This window comes from Oncorhynchus tshawytscha, linkage group LG28 (assembly GCF_018296145.1).
Source record: "Oncorhynchus tshawytscha isolate Ot180627B linkage group LG28, Otsh_v2.0, whole genome shotgun sequence".
Classification (NCBI taxonomy): Eukaryota; Metazoa; Chordata; class Actinopteri; order Salmoniformes; family Salmonidae; genus Oncorhynchus; species Oncorhynchus tshawytscha.
This window is the reverse complement of record NC_056456.1, coordinates 30,189,915-30,217,681: the sequence shown is the minus strand read 5'-3', so window position 1 is coordinate 30,217,681 and position 27,767 is coordinate 30,189,915. Positions and strand designations below refer to the sequence as shown.

Genomic DNA, 27,767 nt, shown 5'->3' with positions numbered 1-27,767 from the left:
AACAGACAAAACGTTTTGCAACAGAATCAGAGTAATGCACCCCAGTTAACACCCTCGAACTGGTCTCAAACTTCGGCAGCAGCCAAGCTGCACAGTCGACATGGCTACCGATTTAATAACGCAATATTTTCCTAAAGACAGATAAATCTTCCAAGTGTTTTGGAATGAGTGAGTAACTTGTGCATGTAATCGAAAAATGTTATGAACAGTTAACAAAGGCATATTTAATTAACTAGCTATTTATTTTGGACGCCTAGTTTCTGAGCCAGCCTAGCGTACTAATGCCAGCTAGCATTAGCATCCCAGACGGTTCGCTAAGTACGTAGCAGTACGTTAGCTGCAATTGATTTGCCTACATTCTGCAACCTGGTTTAGCGATTTGATTGCCACACCATTAGTAGCTAACGTTAACTAGTTAAATAATTGATGTTAAGTAGACGTCTAAAAAACGAGCTAAATACCAAAACTAAATAGCTAGTTAGATACATAATATTAGATGTTGCCACATGCAATTCTGGTTGGTTAGCTTGAACGATTCCCTTGCAGCTAGTCATTTGTTGTGCTTGTAACTAATGTAGCTAACTAGCTAGTTATATAATTAACTAGCTTTAAGTACATTCGTAAGTTTGATGCATTTGTTGTTACCATGTCAGTCATGAAACCATCTAACCTTAACTAGCTAACTGCTAACATAACATCCCATCGCTAACGTTGTTTACCTAGTAACTTAGCCAGTAGAGTCTAACGTTAGCCAGCTAAAGTAACGCTAATTGACGCTCGAATTTAACGCCAAATGTGTAGCTACTTGCCAGGTAACTAGCCATTATGTGATGCTAATGTAAACGTTGCGTGTTCAACTAGCTAATTGTTATTTTAATTTTTTTTTAAACAATATATATTGATGTAGTTATATCCTGCATGATCAACTTGTTAGCTAAAACTGTTAGCTAGCTATGCTGCGCAGAATGATCTAGCTAACGTTAAGTTACCTCAAGCACAAACAGTAGTAACTAGCTACGCCTCCTCTTTGTCTACCACTTGCCAGGCCATAGGCTAACAACGCCAGTCGTTGTTTTGTTCGGTTATTTGGCCATGGGTTGCCAGCCATTTATTATTTATCTGAAGACAGAATTTCCTGGCTCTTTGAAAATTATTGAACCATCTAGAACAGATGTAATCAGATAGTTGGTTAAAGCCGACACTGGATGGTGATCATGCTAACTAAACGTTATTCAGCTTGCCGGTGGATTGTCTTTTTAGCTAACCGTTTTGAATTTGTAAGGGCGTTGAACTCATTCGCCTGGTGTAGCTAACCAGCATTTTTAAGTTGGCTATCTTATTGTGTCTGGTATTATTTTAATAATATTATATATATATATATATATATATATATTAGTATAGACCCTGGGTTTATAATAGGTCAACGTTACTGTCAGTTAACTAATTGGCTATCTAACGAACATAACACTGACTGGCCAAGGGTTTTATCTAACGTTATTTTATTGTTGTAGCTAAATGTAACATTGCTTGCTTGACCTGTGCCAAGAAGATAAATTAGATCCACTATCACCTCCTGTAGCTTGGGATGTTATTATGTGGCCTGTAGGTATGTCATTTGTTGCCAGCCATAAATGTAAACAATGTTGGTTTGGGTCATCTGGGGTGTAATCATTAGTCCAAAGTTCAAACAGTTACAGTTTCTATTGGACAAATTCAGGTGGGTCCCTCCCCGTTTGCTTCCTAGTGAATACACCCATGATGTATCAAGGTAATTGGCTCAGCTAATGTCATTGTGCATGAGTCAGTGTGTCAGTATTATCCACAGGCTATTAACCCACTATGATTGTATTCCTTCTCTCTTTCAGGATTTGTCACGTGACATGATGTGCATCCACGATGTGTGACAACGTTTGAAGAACAATTAAGTTTGGAAGAAAAATCTTGATTCCAGTGGAATCTTCCATATTTTTTTCTTTGTAAAAAAAACTGTCCAGTGATGCCTGTGCAAGCCCCACAATGGACGGAGTTCCTGCTGTGTCCCATCTGCACGCAGACGTTCGAGGAGACGGTGCGGCGGCCCATCTCGCTGGGCTGTGGCCACACCGTCTGCAAGATGTGCCTGAACAAGCTCCACCGCAAGGCCTGCCCCTTCGACCAGACAGCCATCGCCACCGACATCGAGCAGCTGCCGGTAAACACAGCCCTACTGCAGCTTGTGGGGGGACAGGTGAGTCTTGAGACCCGGTGGAGGGGAGTGGCTCAATCAATTTAGAATCTGTTCTTTACCCACCAGTGTTTTGGTTTTAGATAGGGTGTCAGGGTCTCTAGGGTTAGGGATACAGGATGGTGGATAACAACAGAGCACAAATGGGATGCTACCCTTCTAGGCAGAGTTGCAAAGAAAAAGCCATATCTCAGACTGGTCAATAAAAAGAAAAGCTTAAGATAGGCAAAAGAACAGACAGAGGAACTCTGCATAAAAGGCCAGCATCCCGGAGTCGCCCCTTCACTGTTGACATTGAGACTGGTGTTTTGCGGGTTCTATTTAATGTCAGTTGCCAGTTGAGGACTTGTGAGGCAATCTAATGTACTTGTCCTCTTGCTCAGTTGTGCACCGGGGCCTCCAACTCCTCTTTCTATTCTGGTTAGAGCCAGTTTGTGCAGTTCTGTGAAGGGAGTAGTACACAGCGTTATACGAGATCTTCAGTTTCTTGGCAATTTCTCGCATGGAATAGCCTTCATTTCTCAGAACAAGAACAGACTGATGAGTTTCAAAAGAAAGTTCTTTGTTTCTGGCCATTTTGAGGCTATAATCGAACCCACAAATGCTGATGCTCCAGATACTCAACTAGTATAAAGAAGGCCAGTTTTATTGCTTCTTTAAAGAGCACAACCGTTTTCAGCTGTGCTAACATAATTGCAAAAGGGTTTTCTAATGAGCAATTAGCCTTTTAAAATGATAAACTTTGATTAGCTAACACAACGTGCCATCGGAACACATGAGTGATGGTTGCTGATAATTGGCCTCTGTACACCTATGTACATATTCCATAAAAATCAGCCGTTTCCAGCAACAAGTCATTTGCAACATTAATAATGTCTACACTGTATTTCTGATCGATTTTATGTTATTTTAATGGACAAACACTGGGCTTTTCTTTAAAAAACAAGGACATTTCTAAGTGACACCAAACTTTTGAACGATATTGTGTGTGTGTGTGTATATATATATATATATATATATATATATATATATATATATATATATATATATATATATATATATATATATATATATATATATATATATATATATATATATATATATATATATATATTAGTACCAGTGGGGGACACCTACTCATGTCAGGGTTTTTCTTTATTTTTTACTATTTTCTACAGTGTAGAAAAATAGTGAAGGCTTCAAAACTATGAAATAACGCATGGAATCATGTAGTAACCAAAAAAGTGTTAAACAGTAGCCACCCTTTGCCTCGATGACAGCTTTGCACATTCTGGGCTTCTCTCAACCAGCTTCATGAGGAATACTTTTCCAACAGTCTTGAAGGAGTTCCCACATATGCTGATCACTTGCTGGCTGCTTTTCCTTCACACTGTGGTCTAACTCATCCCCAACCATCTCAATTGGGGTGAGGTCAGGTGATTGTGAAGGCCAGGTCATCTGATGCAGCACTTCACCACTCCTTCTTGGTCAAATAGCCCTTACACAGCCTGTAGGTGTGTTGGGTTATTGTCCTGTTGAAAAACAAATGATAGTCCAACTCAGCGCAAACCAGATGGGGTGGCGTATCGCTGCAGAATGCTGTGGTAGCCGTGCTAGTGAAGTGTGCCTTGAATTCTAAATAAATCACTGACTGTGTCACCAGAAAAGCACACCCACACCACCTCCTCCATGCTTCACGGTGGGAACCACACATGCAGAGATAATCCGTTCACCTACTCTGTGTCTCACAAAGACACGGCGGTTGGAACCAAAAATCTCAAAATTGGACTCGTCAGTCCAGTCTAATGTCCATTGCTTGTGTTTTTTGGCCCAAGCAAGTCTCTTCTTATTATTGGTGTCCTTTAGTAGTAGTTCCTTTGCAGCAATTCAACTATGAATGCCTGATTCACACATTGATGTTGTCTGTTACTTGAACTCTGAAGCATTTATTTGGGTTGTAATTTTGGAGGCTTTTAACTCGAATGAACTTATCCTCTGCAGCAGAGGTAACTCTGGGTCTTCTTTTCCTGTGGCGTTCTTCATGAAAGCCAGTTTCATCATAGCGCTTGATCGGTCTTGCAACTGCACTTTCAAAGTTCTTGAAATTTCCGGATTGACTGACCTTCATGCAGTTTCTCTTTGCTTTTTTGAGCTGTTCTTGCCACAATATGGACTTGGTCTTTTACCAAATAGGGCTATCTTCTGTATCTCACCCCTACCATGTCACAACACAACTGATTGGCTCAAATGCATTAAGAAGGAAAGAAGATCCACAAATGATCTTATAACAAGGCACACCTGTTAACTGAAATGCATTCCAGGTGACTACCTCATGGAGCTGGTTGAGAGAATGCCAAGTGTGCAAAGCTGTCATCAAGGCAAAGGGTGGCTACTTTGGAGAATTTCAAATATAAAATATATTTTGATTTAACACTTTTTTGGTTACTTCATGATTCCGTATGTGTTATTTCATAGTTTTGATGTCTTCACTATTATATTACAATGTAGAAAATAGTTAAAAAAATAAAGAATAAGCCTTGAATGAGAGGTGTGTACAAACTTTATAGTGTGTGTGTATACACATACATACAGTTGAAGTCGGAAGTTTACATACACCTGAGCCAAATACATTTAAACTCAGTTTTTCACAATTCCAGTTCGGATCACCACTTCATTTTAAGAATGTGAAATGTCCGAATAATAGTAGAGAATGATTTATATCCGCTTTTATTTCTTTCATCACATTCCCAGTGGGTCTACATACACTCAATTAGTATTTGGTAGCATTGCCTTTAAATGGTTTAACTTGGGTCAAACGTTTTGGGAAGCCTTCCACAAGCTTCCCACAATAATTTGGGTGAATTTTGGTCCATTCCTCCTGACAGAGCTGGTGTAACTGAGTCAGGTTTGTAGGCCTCCTTGCTTGCCACACTTGTTCAGTTCTGCCCACAGATTTTCTTTAGGCCACTCCAATACCGTCACTTTGTTGTCCTTGAGCCATTTTGCCACAACTTTGGAAGTATGCTTGGGGTCATTGTCCATTTGGAAGACCCATTTGCGACTAAGCTTTAACTTCCTGACTGATGTCTTGAGATGTTGCTTCAATATATCCACATAATTTTCCTACCTCATGATGCCATCTATATTATGAAGTGCACCAATCCCTCCTGCAGCAAAGCACCCCCACAACATGATGCTGCCACCCCAGTTCTTCACGGTTGGGATGGTGTTCTTCGGCTTGTAAGCCTCCCTCTTTTTCCTCCAAACATAAGGATGGTCATTATGGCCAAAGTTCTATTTTTGTTTCATCAGACCAGAGGACATTTCTCCAAAAAGTACGATCTTTGTCCCCATGTGCAGTTGCAAACCGTAGTCTGGCTTTTTTATGGCGGTTTTGGAGCAGTGGCTTCTTCCTTGCTGAGCGTCCTTTCATGTTATGTTGATATAGGACTCGTTTTACTGTGGATATAGATACTTTTGTATCTGTTTTCTCCAGCATCTTCACAAAGTCCTTTGCTGTTCTGGGATTGATTTGCACTTTTTGCACCACAGTACGTTCATCTCTAGGAGACGGAACCCGTCTCCTTCCTGAGCGGTATGACGGCTGCTTGGTCCCATGGTGTTTATACTTGCGTACTATTGTTTGTACAGATGAACGTGGTACCTTCAGGCGTTTGGAAATTGCTCCCAAGGATGAACCAGACTTGTGGAGATCATTTTTTTTTCTGAGGTCTTGGTTGATTTTCTTTTGATTTTTCCATGATGTCAAGCAAAGAGGCACTGAGTTTGAAGGTAGGCCTTGAAATACATCCACAGGTACACCTCCAATTGACTCAAATGATGTCAATTAGCCAATGAGATGCGTCTAAAGCCGTTACATAATTTTCTGGAATTTTCCAAGCTGTTTAACGGCACAGTCAACTTAGTGTATGTAAACTTCTGACTCTCTGGAATTGTGATACAGTGAAATAATCTGTCTGTAAACAATAGTTGGAAAAAATGATTGTGTCAAGCACAAAGTAGATGTCCTAACCGACTTGCCAAAACTAAAGATTGTAAACATGCTATGTCTTCTTTATTGGATGGGTTTTGTTGGCGTCATAATGACACGGTAGTCAAACAGTAATGGGATCGATAACTTTGTTGTGAGAGGACATTGCCCAGAAAGATTTGGCGTGGAATTTGATGTAACATTCATTTGTGAAGCTGGCAGGTGCTCTGCTAAGACAGTCTACTGACTTTTTCCCTCTTTAAAAAGTGAGAAGCTGTGATGATGAAATTTGATTAGGCTTGACCAGTTTCAACACGTAGCCAGCCAAGTACACTTGGGCGGTGTATCGCATATACCTTGTGCCTGCGGGGGGAATTCTGTGCTACGCCACTGCTTATAACTAAGTTAACTATCTAAAATGTGCCAAATAAATTGTCAGCTCAGGGCTCCAGCTATGCGTTTGGTTTGCTAACTTGCTAGCTAGGGCGCCAGCTTGCAAGATCAAGCTTCTTGGTTACATCAGAGACAACCAATCCCCTCCTGGATCAAGATCCCTGCTCCCTACATTGTTTTTGTGTGTAAAACAACTTTAAAAAAAAAAAAATGTTTGGAATGAAATAGCGCTCCAAGCTGCTGGTAATCCTGTATACCCCGGTATGGTACAGGAACAGTATGAAAATCTGGGTACTACTCAACCCTAGTGTCATAACGGTATTATAGCTGTGAGGTGGGTAAGGTCAAATGTTCTCTGCTCAGTGAGTGTTAGCCTGATGACTCACACTAAGTTATTATTATTCTGCTCCTCTGTTGTTTGCTACATCATTTAGTCTGAGACTGCCATCATTGAAGTCGTTTGCTTTGTACAATAGCCCTCGTTACAACAATCAGCGATTTGTATTGTCTCTAAGCAGTCTTGAGTATCAATGCCAATGACACATTTTCAAACCACTGCTTTACCCAAGTGTTCTGGCTCTGGCCCAACCCATCGGCTTCCTGGACCAATCAGATAGCCCCGGATGTGTTCACATTTGGTGAAGGGTCAGGGAGGTACTCGGATCCAGACTCATTTTGGAGAAAAACGTTCGCGGGTGTTGCGTAGCAGTTGGCCGGATCATGGGGTCTGGTTAGCCAGGCAAAATGTCTGTGCCCATTGAATTACAATTATTCAAATTGGGTTGTGTTCCTTATGCACCCAACAAAATAAAATGAACTGAAACAGGAGGGACTACCTGGACTTGCCTACCCCAGACCAGCTTATTCCCATTCAGAGAAATCTATGGGTGGGTGGACTAGTGGCTATATTGGGTGTGCTGTTTGGAATGTTTGTATAATTGATGGTTATCACACCACACCTCAGAATTCTCCACCTTTTTCTAAGTTATACATATGATGCAACACTTGTATTGAGCAACCATACTGTGTGGGTGGCCTGTGACACTCCTGTGGATGTTAGTGCTATGGCCATTTTAATTCCATGTCACTGCAGATAGTGAATTTAGGGACTGCACACTCAACGCTCCAACACATAACTATTGATTATTAAGTAACCTAATTATATTATAAACTAATAATAAAGTTATTTGTTCAATCATTTGACTGTAAATTAAACCAGTGACACATTTACCAGCTCATCATGCTATTACAGGTGATGGGTGTTTTAATTTCCTATATTACTATACCATTATGCCTCTGTGTCCTACCTCCAGGTTCCCAAGGTTCAGCCGGTGGCCCTGATCACCAGCCCAGAGGACTCGCAGCACTATGAGGAGGCTAGGCAGTGTGTAGAGGAGCTGGCCCTCTACCTCAAACCCCTCAGCAACAACAGAGGTAACATACACACCACACATGAATGAACTAACTCTGACTTTTGACAATGATGACAATGCCACTCTCAATGGTGTGTGTCTGTCTCCCCCCAGGGGTGGGTCTAAGCAGCACAGCCCAGAGCATGCTGAGTCGGCCCATGCAGAGGAAGCTGGTGACCCTGGTCCACTGTCAGCTGGTGGAGGAGGAGGGCCGTGTGCGGGCCATGAGGGCAGCCAGGTCTCTGGGGGAGCGCACGGTCACAGAGCTCATCCTACAACACCAGAACCCACAGCAATTGTCATCCAATTTGTGGGCCGCCGTCCGGGCCCGGGGATGCCAGTTCTTGGGCCCAGGTAAGATGAGAGGAAGTTACACACACGCCCCCGCCCTGACTATACCAGCGTTTCTCAAACCTCTCCTTGGAGAACCCCAACTGTTCCATTTGATCTATTCCATAGCTATCAGACCTGATTCAACTAGTGATCTAATCCTCAAGCCCTTGACTAGTTGAATCACTGCTAGTTCAGATCTACAACAAAATTGTGAGATGTTTGGGGGTCCACAAGGTGAGTTTCGAGAAATGCTGTCTTATACAATGACATTTACTAGTGTAAGTGTTTGTATATGTTGTCTAACTTGCATAACTGTCTGAATTGATGTGTGTATTTGTGGTCTAATAATCCACCTGCTTCCTTCTCCCTCCCAGCCATGCAGGAGGAGGCTCTGAAGCTGGTGCTGCTGGCTCTGGAGGATGGCTTGGCCCTGTCCAGGAAGGTTCTGGTGCTGTTTGTGGTCCAGAGGTTAGAGCCACGCTTCCCCCAGGCCTCCAAGACCAGCATAGGCCACGTGGTGCAGCTCCTCTACAGGGCCTCCTGCTTCAAGGTAGGTCTGACTAACTGCATGACATACAGAAACGCAGACCTGGGTCTGGGTCGTGTTCACTTGGCACCAAACAGGAAACCAGACGGAAACTAGGAGCTACTAACTGAACTTGCCCAACAAGAAATACAAATGTCTGTTTTCCATTGCTCAGCGTTTTTAAATGTTTGCCTCGTTGTGCCCCAGGGAACATGACCCAGCAAAGGCCTTGTGGTTCCCAAACATTTTTGTGCCATGACCTCCCAAAATCTTTCTGGACCAGCTGCAACCAACAACCTGATCCTGACCCACCATTTAGAGAAACGGTACCTTAATGTACCCCTCCCTCTCTCCATGGCTGCATAGGTGACCAAGCGCGACGAGGACTCGTCCCTGATGCAGCTGAAAGAGGAGTTCAGGACGTATGAGGCACTGCGGCGCGAACACGACTCCCAGATTGTGCAGATCGCCATGGAGGGTGGCCTCCGCATCGCTCCCGACCAGTGGTCCTCCCTGCTCTATGGGGACCAGTCCCACAAGTCCCACATGCAGTCCATCATCGACAAGGTGTGTGTTACTGGTCCTAGGAGTTGTTTTCATGTACGCCAGGGTTCCCCAATTGGCGTCCCACGGGTCATTTTGCCCCCCAGGTTTTCTGAGCCAAAAAATGAAATATTTTCCTAAGTTTTCCCACACATAATAGAGAGATATATGTGATCGTATACAAATGTAAGCAATGTTTGAAATTATTATGTTTTAGTCAAATGTTATATCTGTTTGGGCTTCTTGCGGTCAATTTGCAGTCTACAAATTAGTTTTAATTATGTTCCAGCCCCGTGACCATCCGCTCAATAAATAAATCTGCCCGCCCTGAATCTAGCTGATGATCCCTGATGTACGTCGTATTGTTAATTACACAGGAGGCTGCTGAGGGGAGAACAGCTCATAATAATGGCTGGATCGGTGCAAATGGAATGGCACCAAACACCTGGAAACCTTGTGTTTGACGTATTTGAAACCATTCCACTGATTCCTCTCCAGTCATTACCACGAGCCCGTTCTCCCCAATTAAGGTGTCACCAACCTCCTGTGTGGTTCAGTATCAACAAGGTGTGTGTGTGTCCGTCACTTATTTCGACACACATTCACAAAAATCCCACGTTAACTCATGTATACATCTGCTTATCAGTTTGAATTTGTCTGTATGACACACATGAAACCACATAAGAGACATTGTACTGAGCTTCCACTAAAGGAGCAGCACTCTGATGTCAGGGGGTTAGTCCTTGCTTCACAATCGAAAACATGTTATTTCAACCAATGCTAATAGGATCGAGGAGAACAGGAATGATTACAAAGTGATAGAAGATCCAGGTTCAGGCACTCAGGATTTAAGTTAACCTTTTCACATCCTGTCCCTCCAGTTGCAAACTCCAGCATCGTTTGCCCAGAGCGTTCAGGAGCTGACCATCGCCTTGCAGAGGACGGGCGACCCCGCCAACCTTAATCAGCTCCGACCACATCTGGAACTACTGGCCAACATCGACCCTAGCCCCGGTGAGAGAGACGCACACTCAACACCTACATTCTTATTCTACCTTCAACAATGAATACAACTGAAAATAGAATTCAGACCAGACATACTGGGGTTGTATTCCATTCCCTCGTGTTGCCACCTCCCTCAACCTCTCTTTTTCTCTTGTCCCCATTATGGAACTGATAGGGCTAAAATGGATGAAAGCAGTACCAGGAACTATTGCTTTCCCCTTTTCAGCCCCATCAGATCAGTGAAGGGCAGGCAACACAGGCAGAGGGGAGAGGGAGCTTTTGCCAACTTTCTGGAATGAAATGCTGCCCAGTACTTTCCACTAGTTAAGTGGTCAAGAATCAATCAATCAGTGTAGAACAGGTTGGGTGTGTTTGTTATAGCTGCGCTCACGTGGATGTGGTCAAGTTATCAGACTGATTCAAATAGGCATGACTCACTGGCCCTCAAGACTCATCTCACCCGTGGATTTTGACCTATATGTCGTTACAATCTTTCAGTATTGGACCATTTCATTTAAGCACTTTTGTTTAAAGGTTTAATGCGGCCATTTTCTATCTCAATATCAAATCATTTCTGGGTAACAATTAAGTACCTTACTGTGGTTGTTTTTAAATTATAATAGTAAAAAAATATATATATTCTTAGCAAAGATACATTTTTCTAGCAAGAATTTTGCTAGCGCTGTCTGGGAGTGGTCTACGTGGAGACGGGAATTGAGAATGACATGTTGTTGGCAGAGAGGTTTTGGAACTCTCTTTCTTATTGGTCTATTAAATAATTTACTGCCTGGTGATGTCACTCGGCAGGCCTAGACACCATGCCACCAAACCACTCTTACACTAAAAGGGCATTATCATTTTTCAGTGTTATTATTATGTGTGTGTGTGTCTCTCACACAAACACACACACACACACAGTACACCTACTCATTCAAGGGTTTTGCTTTATTTTTTACTATTTTCTACATTGTATAATAACAGTGAAGACATCAAAACTATGAAATAACACATATGGAATCATGTATTAACCAAAAAAGTGTTAAACAAATCTAAATTTTGTTTTTGAGATTCTTCAAAGTAGCCACCCTTTGCCTTGATGACAACTTTGCGCACTCTTGGCATTCTCTCAACCAGCTTCACCTGGAATGTTTCTCCAAAAGTCTTGAAGGAGTTCCCACATATGCTGAGCACTTGTTGGCTGCTTTTCCGTCACTCTGCGGTCCAACTCATCCCAAACATCTCAATTGGGTTGAGGTTGAGTGATTGTGGAGGCCAGGTCATCTGATACAGCACTCCATCACTCTCCTTCTTGGTCAAATAGCCCCTATGAAGCCTGGAGGTGTTGGGTCATTGTCCTGTTGAAAAACAAATGATAGTCCCACTAAGCCCAAACCAGATGGGATGGTGTATCGCTGCAGATTGCTGTGGTAGCTATGCTGGTTAAGTGTGCCTTGAATTCTAAATAAATGACAGACAGTTTCACCAGCAAAGCACCTCCTCCTGATTTCCACTGGTCTAATGTCCATTGCTCATGTTTCTTGGCCCAAGCAATTCTCTTCTTATTGGTGTCCTTTAGTAGTTGTTTCTTTGCAGCAGCTCGACCATGAAGGCCTGATTCACGCAGTCTCCTCTGAAAAGTTGATGTTAAGATTTGTCTGTTACTTGAACTATGTAAAGAATTTATTTGGGCTCTAATTTCTGAGGCTGATAACTCTACTGAACTTATCCTCTGCAACAGGGGTAACTCTGGGTCTTCCTTTCCTGTGGCGGTCCTCATGAGAGCCAGTTTCATCATAGCGCTTGATGGTTTTTGAGACGGCACTTTCAAAGTTCTTAACATTTTCCGCATTGACTGACCTTCATGTCTTAAAGTAATGTTGGGCTGTTGTTTCTCTTTGCTTATTTGAGTTGTTCTTTCCATAATATGGACTTGGTCTTTTACCAAATAGGGCTATCTTCTGTATGCCACCCCTACCTTGTCACAACACAACTGATTGGCTAAAATGTATTGAAAAGGAAAGAAGTTGACTACCTCATGAAGCTGGTTGAGAGAATGCCAAGAGTGTGTAAAGCTGTCATCAAGGCAAAGGGTGACTACTTTGAAGAATATAAAATATAAAATATATTTTGATTTGTTTAATCCTTTTTTGGTTACTACATGATTCTATGTGTTATTGAGTTTTGATGTCTTTAAGAAAAACCTTGAAATGAGTAGGTGTGTCAACTTTTGACAAGTACTGTATATAACAGTACTGTAAATAAAAGAAAATCCAGTTTTTGACTGGACTGGGCCTTTAAGAGCCCTTTAAGAAATAGCCTATGTATGAAAGAGAGGGACTATTTGTTTGGTTTGGTACTTTGCGTGCAATGCCTTTTCAATTTATTTTGTAAAGTTATTGTTATCGCTGACAACAGTCCCAGATGTCCAAGTTATCAGCATCACTATTAGAATGTGTCTTATACTCCTTCATGTCAAGTATTTACTCATATCTCCCCTACCCTCTGGCTCTCTAGATGCCCCCCCTCCCACGTGGGAGCAGCTGGAGAAGGGTCTGGTGGCGGTGAAGACGGTGGTCCACGGCCTGGTGGACTTCATCCAGAACCACAGCAAGAAGGGAGCCGACCCACAACAGGTCCGTCTCTCACTCTGGCTCATTGTCACTGATCCAGGCCCATATTCATACTGCGCCATATTGTCCATGTAACCTTATTAATTATGATCTAAATGAAAGGCTAAACTGATCCTGGATCAGCACTCCTACTTTGAGATGTTTTATGAATACTGTTCCAGATATTTGGAATGTTGAACTTAAAAATGACACTATTATTCTATTGGATATGTTTTTCTGTCTCTCTAGCCTCCCCAGCACAGTAAATACAAGACGTACATGTGTCGGGACATGAAGCAGAAGGGGGGCTGTCCCCGAGGAGCCAGCTGTACCTTCGCCCACTCTCAGGAGGAGCTGGAGAAGTAAGTCCCCCCTCCATCTTCAGAAATATATATTATATATATACACTACCGTTCAAAAGTTTGAGGTCACTTAGAAATGTCCTTGTCTTTGAAAGAAAAGCACATTGTTTGTCCATTAAAATAACATCAAATGTATCAGAACTACAGTGTAGACATTGTTAATGTTGCAAATGACTATTGTTGCTGGAAATGGCTGATTCTTATGGAATATCTGCATAGGTGTACAGAGGCCCATTATCAGCAACCATCACTCCTGTGTTCCACGTTGTGTTATCATATAAAAAAGCTAATTGATCATTAGAAAACCCTTTTGCATTATGTTAGTACAGCTGAAAACTGTTGTGCTCATTAAAGAAGCAATCCAACTGTCTCTCTTTAGACTAGTTGAGTATCTGGAGCATCAGCATTTGTGGGTTCGATTACAGGCTCAAAATGGCCAGAAACAAAGAACTTTCTTCTGAAACTCATCAGTCTATTCTTGTTCTGAGAAATGAAGGCTATTCCATGCAAGAAATTGCCAAGAAACTGAAGATCTCTTACAAAGCTGTGTACTACTCCCTTCACAGAACTGCGCAAACTGGCTCTAACCAGAATAGAAAGAGAAGTGGGAGGCCCCGGTGAATTTTTTTGCAAAAATGTGTTTACATCCTGGCATTTCTCCTTTGCAAAGATAATCCATCCACCTGACAGGTGTGGAATATCAAGAAGCTGATTAAATGTCATGGTCATTACACAGGTGCAACTTGTGCTGGGGACAATAAAAAGCCACTCTAAAATGTGCAGTTCTGTCACACAACATAATGCCACAGATATCTCAAGTTGAGGGAGCCTGCAATTGGCATGCTGACTGGAGGAATGTTCTACAGAGCTGTTGCTAGAGAATTGAATGTTAATTTCTCTACCATAAGCCACCTCCAATGTTGTTTTAGAGAATTTGGCAAGACATGCAACCAGACCACAGTGTAACCATACCAACCCAGGACCTCCACATCCTGCTTCTTCACCTGCGGGGTCGTCTGAGGAGGTGGAGGGGGGATGCTGAGGAATATTTCTGTCTGTAATAAAGCCCTTTTGTGGGGGAATACTAATTCTGATTGGCTGGGCCTAGCTCCCCAGTAGGTGGGCCTATGCCCTCCCAGTCATGGGAAATCCATAGATTAGGGCCTAAGTAATTTATTTCAATGACTGATTTCCTTCTATGAAATGTAACTCTAAAATATTTGAAGTTGTTCAATGTTGCATTTATATTTTTGTTCAGTATAAATTATTTTATTATATAAATATCCACATCTCACAACCAGCACTCTTTGAATTGAAATAAAATCTCAGTCATGAACACTCTTACTGACACTTGTGGCTGCTTTGTGTGATGTATTGTTGTCTCTACCTTCTTGCCCTTTGTGCTGTTGTCTGTGCCAAATAATGTTTGTACCATGTTTTGTGCTGGTTCCATGTTGTGTTGCTGCCTTGCTATGTTGCCATCTTAGGTCTCTCTTTGTGTAGTGTTGTCTCTCTTGTTGTCGTATGTGTTTTGTCCTATATATATTGTATTTAAAAAATAATCCCAGGCCCCCGTTCCCGCAGGGGACCTTTTGCCTTTTGGTAGGCCGTCATTGAAAATAAGAATTTGTTCTTAACTGAATTGCCTAGTTAAGTTAAATAAATAAATAAAAAATGGCACAAACTCTGCTCTCTCTCCCATTTGCATCAATGTACCCAAATCGTATTTTGCTCAGATAACCTCATTCTTAGTTTATTGTCTCTGGAGTTATTACTTAGTAGGCCACTGTTTTAAAACCTATTCCGTTGGTGTAGATTCAACTATTTTTAATCTACAGTAGGATGACTTTTCTGTTTTTATAGCCATTATATAACTACTGTGTTTTATGTTTATAGCAGGCCTCCCAGGTCACAAGGATAACTATTTTATGTTTATAGCAGGCCTCCCAGGTCACAAGGATAACTGTATTTTATGTTTATAGCAGGCCTCCCAGGTCACAAGGATAACTGTATTTTATGTTCGTAGGTACCGTAAGATGAACAAGCGTTTGGCGGCTCGCCTCCCTGGCTCATCCAGCCTGCTGTCGGATGACTGTCTCCCTCTGGACATGGGGGTGACCCGGAACACCTCGCCCCTTACCAACGGCTCAGATGGACACCCCATGCCCCAGCTCATCACCCGCGGCACGGACGCCGTGACCTACGACCTGTTGTGCAAGCCCAAGATGGACGGTGGGAGCAGCAGCTCTCCGGGATCGCCCCCTGACTCGTAAGTGGGTTTGTTTTAGCTATAAAATCTGGCACTTTTCTTTTTACATTGATGCAAAAACTTATTGCAGCATTATTCAGAGCTCTGTTTTTCTTCCCTCAGTCTGGATTCAGGGCCCAAACAAGGGTTCCTTCAGCCTCCCCTTGCCATGGGCCACCCCAGGGGGTCAGGCGACCCCATGCCCAAACAGATGCCCGTAGGTGTGATGCCCCGGGGGCCTCAGATGTACCCCCAGCAGCTGCCTGACATGTACTACTCCGACTCACGCCCACTGCCCTCCGCCTCCCAGTACGAGCCTTCGCAGTACCCTCAAGGTGAGGCTGAACGTTGATGAAAAGTTTTATGTTGTTCAAATGTTTGTTTGTTTTCTGTAATGCACTTAATTTATTTTATTTGACGGCAAACATTTTCTGTTTTATTATTTCCCAGCAACTGATTTCAGCTCTGTCAATAGAAAATGTGTTCTAAACCTATGATTTTGCTGAATTACCAATATGAACCTAAAACGTGTAAAGAAAATGTGTCCCCCTCTGTCCTCCAGGATACCCCTACCAGCAGCCCCCCCAGTACTCCACCCAGCGCTACATCCGAAACCTCCCTACCCCCAGCGAGCCCGCTGGACCCACCTACCAGGACCCCTATCCCGGCTATGGCCCTCCCGAGCGCCCTTACCCAGCTCCCCACTCCGGCACCCCCTACTCCTACCTTCCCCACTATGACACCCGGGGCCGCCACGGCCCTTACCCTGGCCCCCAGCCATACCCCTCGCAGAGGGACGACATGGTCCGGATGAGCCCTGCTCCCCTGGACATGCCACCTAACCACCACTACCAACAGGAGCAGGCGGCCAGGGAGAGGTACCCCCCAGAGGGGTACTACCCAACTGGGGCCCAGACTCAATCCGTGAGGTCCAACGTCAGGGTGAGTTTGGTTTCTCCACAATCTGTCATATTTCTCTGTGTACGTCCATGGTCAGCAACCCAGGTATATAGACATTTGGTTCAGGCCAACAGTATAACCCTATTCAACCTGTGTAAAGTCTTGATGAGCAGTTGAATCAGGGTGTGTTAGCACTGGGAAACAGCTAGCGCACCCTGTAACCCTCCAGGGTGGAGGCTGGTGACCGTTGGTGAACATATACACTGACTGACTACTATGTAGTTATTGTCTTGTGAGCTGCAGGTTCCTTGAGATTTACACTTGTCTCTTTAGTTGACCAGAAGTCAGATATATTTAATCGTTTTAATGATAGTATGCATTTTTATATGCGTGGTACTAATCATTAAGATGCAGGTAGTTTAGTGTCATTATGGAAATACTGAGTATTACACCCCTCAAAATCCACTACACCCCATATACCCCTCAACACATCTGATAAACTGTGTCCTGTGGTGTGTTATTTAGGAGCAGTACAGACGCTCCTCCCAGCCCAGCCTGGACTACCTGCACCATCGCCGCAAGGAGCTGATGGCCCAACTAGAAGAGCGCAAGGTCATCTCCCCACCACCATTCGCTGCCTCCCCCACCCTTCCCCATGCCTTTCCTAGTGACTACCCTCCTGAGGTAAGACCAACACACACAACTTAGGTCACTCAGAGTCAACACATTAAAACAGGGGTTCTCAAAGTGGGTTCTCTTTCATTCAAATCGGTTCGACATCTCACTATGGGACGGTGTGTAAACCAACTAACTCGAGGTAGAACTCACGGCTGGGTTATCTTCTATGGGGGAATGTTAAAGGGATGGTGCTTCAATGGTGGGTAACACACTGGAGAAACAGCACCGCTCATGCTAGCCAAACAAACCAAATGGCAGTTTAGCCCAGAGGTTGCTATCTAAAACACGGTAGGCACTGACAAAAAGCTAGAGACCCTGGGTAGAAGTAGCAAAGATTTGTGGGAACCTGCTATTGTGTGTAGGTCAGGCAACAGGTGTACTGTAGCTAGCCGACGACAAAAGGCGCTGCTAACAAACGGAGGTAACTTCACTCGATAAAGTATAGCTGATGTAAGCAGAATTCCTGAAAATACTAAATAAGATACTCAATGCTCCATCGTGGGCTGGTAACCCACACAGAGAGGAACAGTTAAGTTGAGAAAGCTGCTTAACGGGCTAGTAACCAAATAGACGTGTGAAGTGGTGTAGAATGAGGAAACCAGAGCAGTGCAGAGTGTTATATAGACACGCAGGGTGTACACCCACGAACCTCTGATTGGCCTGTTGGGAATGATTTGATTAAGGCTTCAACCAATGACCCACAAAAGAGGGCGTCGCACAGTGAGGTGTCTTCATTTCCTTCAGAGAACCGTGGTTACATAACGTAATGCTGCAAGATCTGAAAAATATACTATATCACTAACAACATATTAAGTGACATTTGGCCAAGAAATCTGTGGAATGTGTTTAAAGTGTGTAATACAATGTAATATTATGAATCAACAATCTATGTTCTTAACCCTGGGCAACATGGGCCTGGGAGGCTACCAGGGATATTGGTATCCACAGTACTCCAACAATTATCACTTTTTCCACTCTAACCTATTTTACCAAAAACTATTTTACATAAATACACTGTAATTTAAGCTTTAAATCTGCAACAACAAAAAATATCTAAAAAAAACATTTATAGAATTTTTGGAAATGATCTTGAACTGCAACATTTTCTCTGATGCCAAGAGGCCTTTTTAAATGTTCTATCCCAGGCTCTGTCAATAGACTTGGTTTGTCCAGCCATGAACTGCAAACGTCATAGTACAACTCCTTGTAGACTATTTTTATTGCACTCGAGTTGTGTTCTGATTATGAGAGATCCCCGATAAATTTGCTATCACAAAATGGGTCCCCAGCCAAATGTTTGAGAACCCCTACATTAAGGAGTCAGAGCTCTGTGTGGTACAGACCAAAAACAAACGGTTACTGTTGACAAGTGTAAGCCTTCCAAACTCCCAACTGGGAGGATTAATGTCATGACATGATCTAATTGGGAAGTGAAACTATAATAATTTTTGTAACATTTACAAAACAGGGCTTTTGATGCTGTTTTAGCTATGACACTCATTTATCTAGCGATGACCCTGTTTGACAAATTGTATACTATTTTATATTATTCTGCCCTGTATGACACTTTTCTAAAATGCCTTTTAACACGTTCAAGTTATGTTTCCAAGTTAGCGTTGCTGTGCAGTGCTGTGAGCGTTGCTGTACAGTGTTGTGAGCGTTGCTGTACAGTGCTGTGAGCGTTGCTGTGCAGTGCTGTGAGCGTTGCTGTGCAGTGCTGTGAGCGTTGCTGTATAGTGTTGTGAGCGTTGCTGTGCAGTGCTGTGAACGTTGCTGTGCAGTGCTGTGAGCGTTGCTGTACAGTGCTGTGAGCGTTGCTGTGCAGTGCTGTGAGCGTTGCTGTACAGTGTTGTGAGCGTTGCTGTACAGTGCTGTGAGCGTTGCTGTACAGTGTTGTGAGCGTTGCTGTACAGTGCTGTGAGCGTTGCTGTACAGTGCTGTGAGCGTTGCTGTACAGTGCTGTGAGCGTTGCTGTACAGTGTTGTGAGCGTTGCTGTACAGTGCTGTGAGCGTTGCTGTACAGTGTTGTGAGCGTTGCTGTACAGTGTTGTGAGCGTTGCTGTATAGTGTTGTGAGCGTTGCTGTGCAGTGCTGTGAGCGTTGCTGTGCAGTGCTGTGAGCGTTGCTGTGCAGTGCTGTGAGCGTTGCTGTACAGTGTTGTGAGCGTTGCTGTACAGTGTTGTGAGCGTTGCTGTATAGTGTTGTGAGCGTTGCTGTGCAGTGCTGTGAGCGTTGCTGTACAGTGCTGTGAGCGTTGCTGTACAGTGCTGTGAGCGTTGCTGTACAGTGTTGTGAGCGTTGCTGTACAGTGTTGTGAGCGTTGCTGTACAGTGCTGTGAGCGTTGCTGTACAGTGCTGTGAGCGTTGCTGTACAGTGCTGTGAGCGTTGCTGTACAGTGCTGTGAGCGTTGCTGTACAGTGTTGTGAGCGTTGCTGTATAGTGTTGTGAGCGTTGCTGTATAGTGTTGTGAGCGTTGCTGTATAGTGTTGTGAGCGTTGCTGTGCAGTGTTGTGAGCGTTGCTGTATAGTGTTGTGAGCGTTGCTGTGCAGTGCTGTGTGTTGTGCGTTGCTGTATAGTGTTGTGAGCGTTGCTGTATAGTGTTGTGAGCGTTGCTGTATAGTGTTGTGAGCGTTGCTGTATAGTGTTGTGAGCGTTGCTGTATAGTGTTGTGAGCGTTGCTGTGCAGTGCTGTGAGCGTTGCTGTACAGTGCTGTGAGCGTTGCTGTACAGTGCTGTGAGCGTTGCTGTACAGTGTTGTGAGCGTTGCTGTGCAGTGCTGTGAGCGTTGCTGTACAGTGTTGTGAGCGTTGCTGTGCAGTGTTGTTAGCACGAGTAACTTACTAACACACCTGTGTCTGCCTCCATAGTATGGGGAGGAAAGCTCCAAAGCCTTTGGGAAGTGCAGGGAGCCGGACTACGCCGGCCAGTATTCTCCCTGGTCCTGTGACACTATCGGCTCCTATATTGTCACCAAGGACGCCAAGCCCAAAGACATCATGACGCCCGGCGCCATGGAGATGATGGTGAGTGACAGCTGGAATAGTGGCGGTGCGTCTTAGTGAGTTTCTGAAAGTATTACTGGCTCTGTTATCACAGGAACAATGTTGAAAATGTGCTTGATTAGGAGGATAATAGCCTTCATTCGGCCCTTCTACCATCCCTTTTTCTTCTCATTCTTTCTCTCTTCCTGTCATCTCTCTTTTTTCCTCCTTCACCTTCTCCCCACCCCCTCTTTCAACCCTATTCGTTTTTCTGATTCACTCTGCGTGAGAGCATCTGTTAAATGGCTAGTTGTTCTGTCCATTTTGTCATTATTGTATTTCACTCTGGATGAATGTCTGCTAAATGTCCCCCCCCACAATCTCACCCACACATCCATACCTTTTATTTTTCTCCCCCATCTATCTGTAGAATGACTGTTAAATGATTGTTAAATTGAGGGCCTGCTACTCTTACTGACTAAATTAGAGGCCTGCTAAATGACACTTCTAAATTCTGCCCCTCTAGAATGTGGATGGTAAAGGTCTACGGGGGGAGCCCTCCATGGAGGCCCAGGCCAGGCGGGGGGCAGAGGTCAAAGACGACGACCCCATCATCCCCTTCGGCCCCCAGCCCACCGTGTCGCGCTTCGGTGCCATCTCACGCACCTCCAAGACAGGCTACCAGACGACAGGCCCCGTGCAGGCCATGGCCTCCGCCCAGGGACCCAAGCACATGGCCGGTAGGGAGACCAATCAACTTACTTACAACTTTACTTTGATCAATCTGTCATCTGGGTTGAGCTCATTAGAGGTCGCAACGGAAGACTTTAGTAAATGAGCATATTGGACAAATGAATATGACCAAGTCGAAACCGTGTTTAAGACATACTATTTAACTTGTCGTTGTCCGCCCACAGCGGAGTTCTCCTATGGGCACCACGGAGGCTGGGGCGGCGCCTCCTACCCCTCCCATCAGACTGGCTCCTCCTCTCAGGGACACTTCAGTGAAAAGTACGACCAAACACTCTCATCACTGCATCCATCCATCTATTAATGCGTTATGTATCAGTAACTGATGGCTTGGGTCTCTTCTCCTCTCTCCCAGGCTGTCTATGCCAGCTCAGGACAGAGAGCATCTGAAGATTGAGCTCCAACAGGTCAACCAGCAGATCACCCAACAGACCCAGACCCACGGCATGGAGGTGGGTTTTCTCACACACACACACACAGTTATGGGACAAACACAACTTTTTGAATTGAAAACAATTAAGGCAAAAACTTTTTGGGTGTGGGGGCAACCAAGCGTGTGACTAATGGTAGAGAAGGGGTTATTAGTTGGGAAAAGACTGACCTGATTAACCCTGAACTCCCTCTTCCCCATCCTCAGAGGGAGGTCAGTGCCCTGGCGGCCCAGCCCTCCCAACCATGTCAGAACCAGGGCCAGCAGGGGAAGTGGCCCGGTCCAGTGGGGGTTTCCAGCAATGCTGCCTTGGTGTCTAGCGAGCAGCTCAGCATGGAGCTGCACCAGGTGGAGAGGGAGATTGGCAAGAGGACTCGCCGGATAGACATGGTGCGGGAGAGATGGAGGGGAGAACTGTAGTTTGTCTGCCTGTTACAAAGGGAATTCTTCTGCTCTGCTCACAGCGCCCTATAGCAGTGGTTCTCAATCCTGGTCCTGGGGAGCCCAAAGGGTGCACATTTTGGTTTTTGCCCTAGCACTACTCACCTGACTCAACTCATCATCTGGCTTTGATTTGAATCAGGTGTGTAGTACTAGCGGGAGGACAGGCGAAGGGCGTGCGGGCGGGCATGGACAAACAGGCGTACAGGCAGGAGGGCACGGACAAACAGGCGTACGGGAGGGAGGGCACGGACAAACAGGCGTACGGGCGGGAGGGCACGGACACACAGGCGTATGGGGCGGGAGGGCATGGACAAACTGGTGTATGGGCGGGCATGGACAGAAATGGGCGAGCGGACGGGCAGGCAGACGGACAGGCGTGCCACTGTGAGCTGACAGTGTATTGATATGGTCTCTACAGGACAGTCAGGTGGCTCATGAAGTCCAGTACAAGATGAAGGCTGCACAGAATGGCCAGCAGGACCACAAGACCCAGCTGGAGGAGATTGCTCTGGCCCTCGGGTGAGTGGAAACATGCACACACCTCAGCAGGACAGCACGTCATTGTACATGGAATGATCTTATGATCTCATAACCCTCTCTCTGTCGCACTCTCTCCTCGCTCTCTTTTCTCTCTCCTCGCTCTCTTTTCTCTCTCCTCGCTCTCTTTTCTCTCTCCTCGCTCTCTTTTCTCTCTCCTCGCTCTCTTTTCTCTCTCCTCGCACTCTCCTCGCTCTCGCCCACTCTCCTCGCTCTCGCCCTCTCTCCTCGCTCTCGCCCTCTCTCCTCGCTCTCGCCCTCTCTCCTCGCTCTCGCCCTCTCTCCTCGCTCTCGCCCTCTCCGCTCGCTCTCGCCCTCTCTCCTCGCTCTCGCCCTCTCTCCTCGCTCTCGCCCTCTCTCCTCGCTCTCGCCCTCTCTCCTCGCTCTCTCTCCTCGCTCTCGCCATCTCTCCTCGCTCTCGCCCTCTCTCTCCTCGCCCTCGCTCTCTCTCTCCTCGCTCTCGCCCTCTCTTTCCTCGCTCTCGCTCTCTCTCCGCTTGCTCTCTCTCGGTGTGTGTAGTGAGGTATCTAATGGCTCCAGCGGTCTAGGTCAGGACGGTGGTGTGGGCGGAGCCATGTTGTCACTGACCAATAAAGCGTCTTCGCTCAGCCTGTGTTCTGAGCCGGGGCCCGGGGTCTCAGAACTGCAGAAGAATGGTATGGTCCATTCCTGCTCCTAGACCACACACACACACACACACACACACACAACACCTACTCAGACACTGTGGTGTAAAACATACAGACAGAAGATGAGCAGTATCTGCTGTGATAGTTTTTCTTTCTTTTTTTGTTCTGTGAATGAGCTTCTTTTTTTTTATTTTTTTACTTTCATTGCCTGGAAACCAGGGCATTTGATAACGTTTACTTTTTTGTTTTCGTTTCTCTAACTGGGACTATAAAACAAGCCTCTCAAAGTAATGGAAAAGCAGATGATGATGATGATATTTGTTCAGAGGGCTATCCCCCTACATAGACATCACATATCAAGACCCATTGTAGATTGATCGGTGGAGTATTTCTCAATTCTCCCCCTCTGTATCTTTGTTCCCATTACGAGGCACATTAAGGGTAAGCAGCTTGCAGGGACTTTAAGACCCCAAATACTAAATCAACTTATGCTCATATGTACTACATAACGGTATCATAAGTCTTGGTGTTTACGACAGTTATGTCAGCGGTTGTACGCATCACATAAGCATCTGTTATAATCCATTTTAGCCTGATATGACAGTTGTTGATAGTTTCCGATACCTTTGACAGCTTACGAAGGCAATTATAACCAACATTTAGTCAGTGTAGTAACTGTTCCCTTCACGTTCAGTAATATAAGTGTTGTAACCGCTAGGGTTCAGGAATACACCACCCCCAGAATCGTAAACCGTGGTCGACCAGATGAGGAAGGCCAGGGAAAGGGAGAGTGAAAATGTTCAGCCAACCTTCAGAACCAAAGGAGACTAGGCCGCTTCAAGCCACATGAGACCTCATGAGAAGTCTGATTTTATTAGTGCATTTTATGAATACATCATATCTGTTTCATACTTGAAAAGCAGTATATTATTAGCCAAAGCATTCTGTTTTAAAGATTGCAAAATGAATCTTTTTGATAATGAGCTTTCCTCATGTTTTCTATAAGGGAACCTACTTTGTGCTTCTCGTGGGATGTGGTGTGACTTGCTGCTGGCCGTGGAAATGTCTGTTGTACTGAGGGGCTGGAATTCAATCAAACATGCAGTGTGGAAAATGCACTCAAGGGAGTGTAATAAGTGTTAAATTAACACAGTTGTAGATAACATGCATTTTCACATTGTAGGAACATTTCCCTCGGTGCAAGATGAATTGATGTGTGAATGGAATCATATGGGGTGATAGTTTTTATCTTCCTCATCTGGTAATCAGAAGACCTCCCCATTGGGATTATCTTGTCATTGGTTCTCTTTAACTTCTATGAAGTTACTTTCCCTTGTTTTTTTTCTCTCGCTCACATAAATCGCAGTTAAGGGGCTGTAACCTACCTGAACGCTGGTCCGTTATTGGAGGGGAAGTGAGAAATGGATTAATATGCAAAAAATAATTCTCATCTTTCTCTTAATACATGTAGAAAGTGGCTGTAGTCTGCCAAACAATAATTTCAATGGTTTGTGCGTCTCAGTCATCAATGAAAGAAAAGCAAATTGTCTTTAAAAAAAATTATTTTGTCATCTTACGAGCTTACTTTAAAAAATCCTTCTATTCCATTTGTTTTTAACCACATACTATTACTTCATTTTAGAACAAGTCAGGGTCGAGACACATATTATTCAGTGTATTAGTGGATTCAAGACCAGAATCTTGGGCCACAATCTGGCGAGGTTTAAAGCAAGCAGCCAGATAGCCTTGCCCCTCAAAAAGCCTCTGCCCAAAGTCTTCCTAACCTTCAACCTTGAAAACTTTTAGTGCAAACTTTCATGATATTCTTCACAATATAGTTTTATAGTATTATTATCATCATTATCATTACGTTATTTTTGCTTTCCCTGTCATGGAAATTGTTGGTGCCTGTTAAGGAGCGCTCTGCCTTTTGTAAACAATCCTCATGATTGGCCATCGAACACTCAAACGGTTAAGGATAGAGGTGACGATCAGGGTTCATAGTTTGGGGGGGGGTTCAGCATCTTGTCTGGGTTTAAGGTGTGTGTGGGGGGGGCAATAGAAATGAAGGTTGGGGAAAGGGTTTTTGTTTTTCTCCAACCACACTTCAAGCCTCAGGCTGCTCTTTAATAGATTTTATTGTTTAGGTTAACAACTCACTTATACATATGAGTATGTATACATACATTAATATACTAAGCACTATTAACGTGCCACCTCTTATTCTACTCGCTCAGCATTTATATTAAATGATCTCTACTTAGAATCAGCTAAATGTTATTTTTTTCCCTGTCCACTGGTTGCCAACACAGACTTTATCCTTACCCAGTTGAAGGACTTCTGTGCGCATTGATGTGTATTCACTTAATCTTTTTGTGTTCAAACAAATAAGTTCTATATTGAAATATGCTTCCAAAAGAAGACTCATTTTAATGATGAAAATTGAAGTTTTTTGTTGTGTGTGCTAGGTTGTATTGTAGAAAAGGTACACTATGGATTTTTTTCAAAGTGAAGTGTGCTGTACTGGGTGACTGTGTGGAAATATTAGAAATGTGATGTTTTTGTTTTTTTAAGAGGTGAGCCGGCTAAGCCTTTAATTTAGTCAAAGGCTTGCTTCTCAAGGAATACTCCTCGGCCATCCACGCCAACAGTAAGATCATTCGGAAGCACACTAATCAAATGAAAAGAGATTTGAATTGGCATGCATGTGTTTTCTCTTCACCTGTCAGTCACCTTTTGTCATATTTATAACAAAACTTGTTTCTTCTGGCAAAATGTCATTGACTAGTTGGCTTTGTAGTTGTTTTTGTTCCTGTCGTTGTTGAGTGAAAAATCACTGACTTCCAAGTCTTACGGTGATCTACATATCGCCTCACAAGGCAAAGCATCATGTTGTCCAGGGAAACTGTCAAACGCAGCATCGCTCTCATCCACACACAGTTTGTCTTTGCTTCAGAATAGTCATGAAAATTAGCTTGCCCACATTTGTTATTTCTGCTTAAGGAAATACTATCAAGGTCCCTCCAGCCAAGACCCTTAAAGAGTGAGATCACTCCAAATGTTGTCCAATGTTTTCAGATCTCAACAGTGGTCTAATGTTGACATGAGGCTAGCCTCTTTTTGAATCAAAGAGTGTAATACTTAAACACTTGTCTCTAACATGTAGGCTCAGCATACCCAAACAGTCCCATTACAAGTCAGAATATTGAACAAACTCCATTTCAACTTACTTTACTTGTTGTCTGCAGATTTTGTCCCGATGTTGGACACAATCTGATACAAAATATCCACAGGGAAGTGTTATCAGCCCGACCTTCAGGACACAGGTCTGTATATCGGTTTGTATTGCTGGTTTTATTTTCCAATACTGATGCAATTCGCACGTTACAGACACTTGCACAATATGGCCAAACCGAACAGACAGAATGACAAACACTTCCAGCCGATTGCACGTTCGGTCGACTTAGGCTATTGTTTTACATATTGTGTATCACGTGCAATGCGTTAAGAAATTGAAAATACAAGCGTCAGAATGTACCAGCGCCGCAAAAGGGCAGGTAAACAACACTTTCCTGTGGATACCGTATCTCCACCACCTACCAACAAAAGGACCAAACAGGAAAGTAAGTGTAAATATAATTTTCCTCATTCTGGCTTATGGACTATTGCGTCTCTTAGGGGGGCTTGGTCAAACTGAAAATCCATCGAGTAACCATGGTAACAGTTTGACATTTAGGCAAACATGAGCTCACATACCATGCCATCTGTTGTGTAGATCCAGCCCTAAGCCTCAATCCCGAAACCAATGGCAAAGATGTGCATTCTAATTCAGTGCCTATTTTTTTCTACTCATTGGGTTTAGGCATATAGCTGAATAAACACTAGATGAGGTGGGATGTAAACTCAAAACAACATTAAACTACTTGAGGTCTTAAAATGTGCAACAAACTTTGATTTGAGTGAGCTGTCCCTTTAAATTCCATAGCCGAGGAGAAGTAACAAGGATGTGGTTTCTGGGAAGAGCAATGATCATGATCATGTTCATGTCAGTCGCCTGCTTTCATTTGTTTCTGAGTTAAACTGCTGCCTTCCCCTTCTTCACACAGCCAACTCTCCCCAGAATCACAATAGTGTTACTGCTGTTTTGGGCTCACATTTTAATTTCTTTTTTTTTTTTTTTGAAAAACACAATGGCTTTTTTTATATGATTACTTCCTTGTAATATATCTCTTAAATTAAGGTACAGGTTTGATTTCAGCAAGAAAAAAACGTTTTTATATGTATATTATACTCCATTAAGGAATGTTTAGAATTATCTTCCTCCAATGTGGATGTAGACATTATTACGCCATTTTATGACTTTGTAAGAGAATTCACTGTGTGAAAATTGGTTTGCATTTTTGTATAATACAATCTGCTTTATTATTTTTGTTTGATATGAGAGTTAGGTCAAACTGGAAGTTTGAAGAGAGAAATTAACCTGTGAAATTGAGAAATAAAATAAAAAATAACTTATGTACAACAGTGATTCTATGCTGAGGGAGAAGGATTAAATGATATTGCTAACTCTTGCTATTTGCGTCTTGATTTACTTTGCGTGGCAAAATGAGTGAACATCTTTCAGGGCAAGTATTAACCTGCATAACTCCACATTCTCTCTTTTTGGAAATGCCAGTCAGCCCTGCATCTTTACCCAACACAAACTGTGGAGGACAGATCTGAACAAACACAGCTCAATTGATAACTGAAGCACCAACTCTGACTCAGACC

General features: G+C 43.7%; 1 protein-coding gene across 1 annotated transcript; it reads left to right on the top strand.

The window, feature by feature from the left end:
- The first annotated feature begins 50 nt into the window (after positions 1-50).
- rc3h1b (ring finger and CCCH-type domains 1b) lies at positions 51-27,568 on the top strand. The gene is made up of 20 exons (XM_024391893.2): positions 51-168; positions 1,866-2,227; positions 7,922-8,042; positions 8,135-8,374; positions 8,728-8,903; positions 9,246-9,446; positions 10,304-10,436; positions 12,942-13,060; positions 13,286-13,398; positions 15,425-15,667; positions 15,770-15,981; positions 16,209-16,588; positions 17,072-17,230; positions 20,094-20,249; positions 20,734-20,947; positions 21,125-21,218; positions 21,313-21,409; positions 21,595-21,777; positions 22,250-22,350; positions 22,888-27,568. The coding sequence occupies exons 2-20, from the start codon at positions 1,997-1,999 to the stop codon at positions 23,045-23,047; spliced, it is 3,333 nt and encodes a 1,110-aa protein (XP_024247661.1). The 5' UTR covers positions 51-168; positions 1,866-1,996; the 3' UTR covers positions 23,048-27,568.
- The last annotated feature ends 199 nt before the right edge of the window (positions 27,569-27,767 follow it).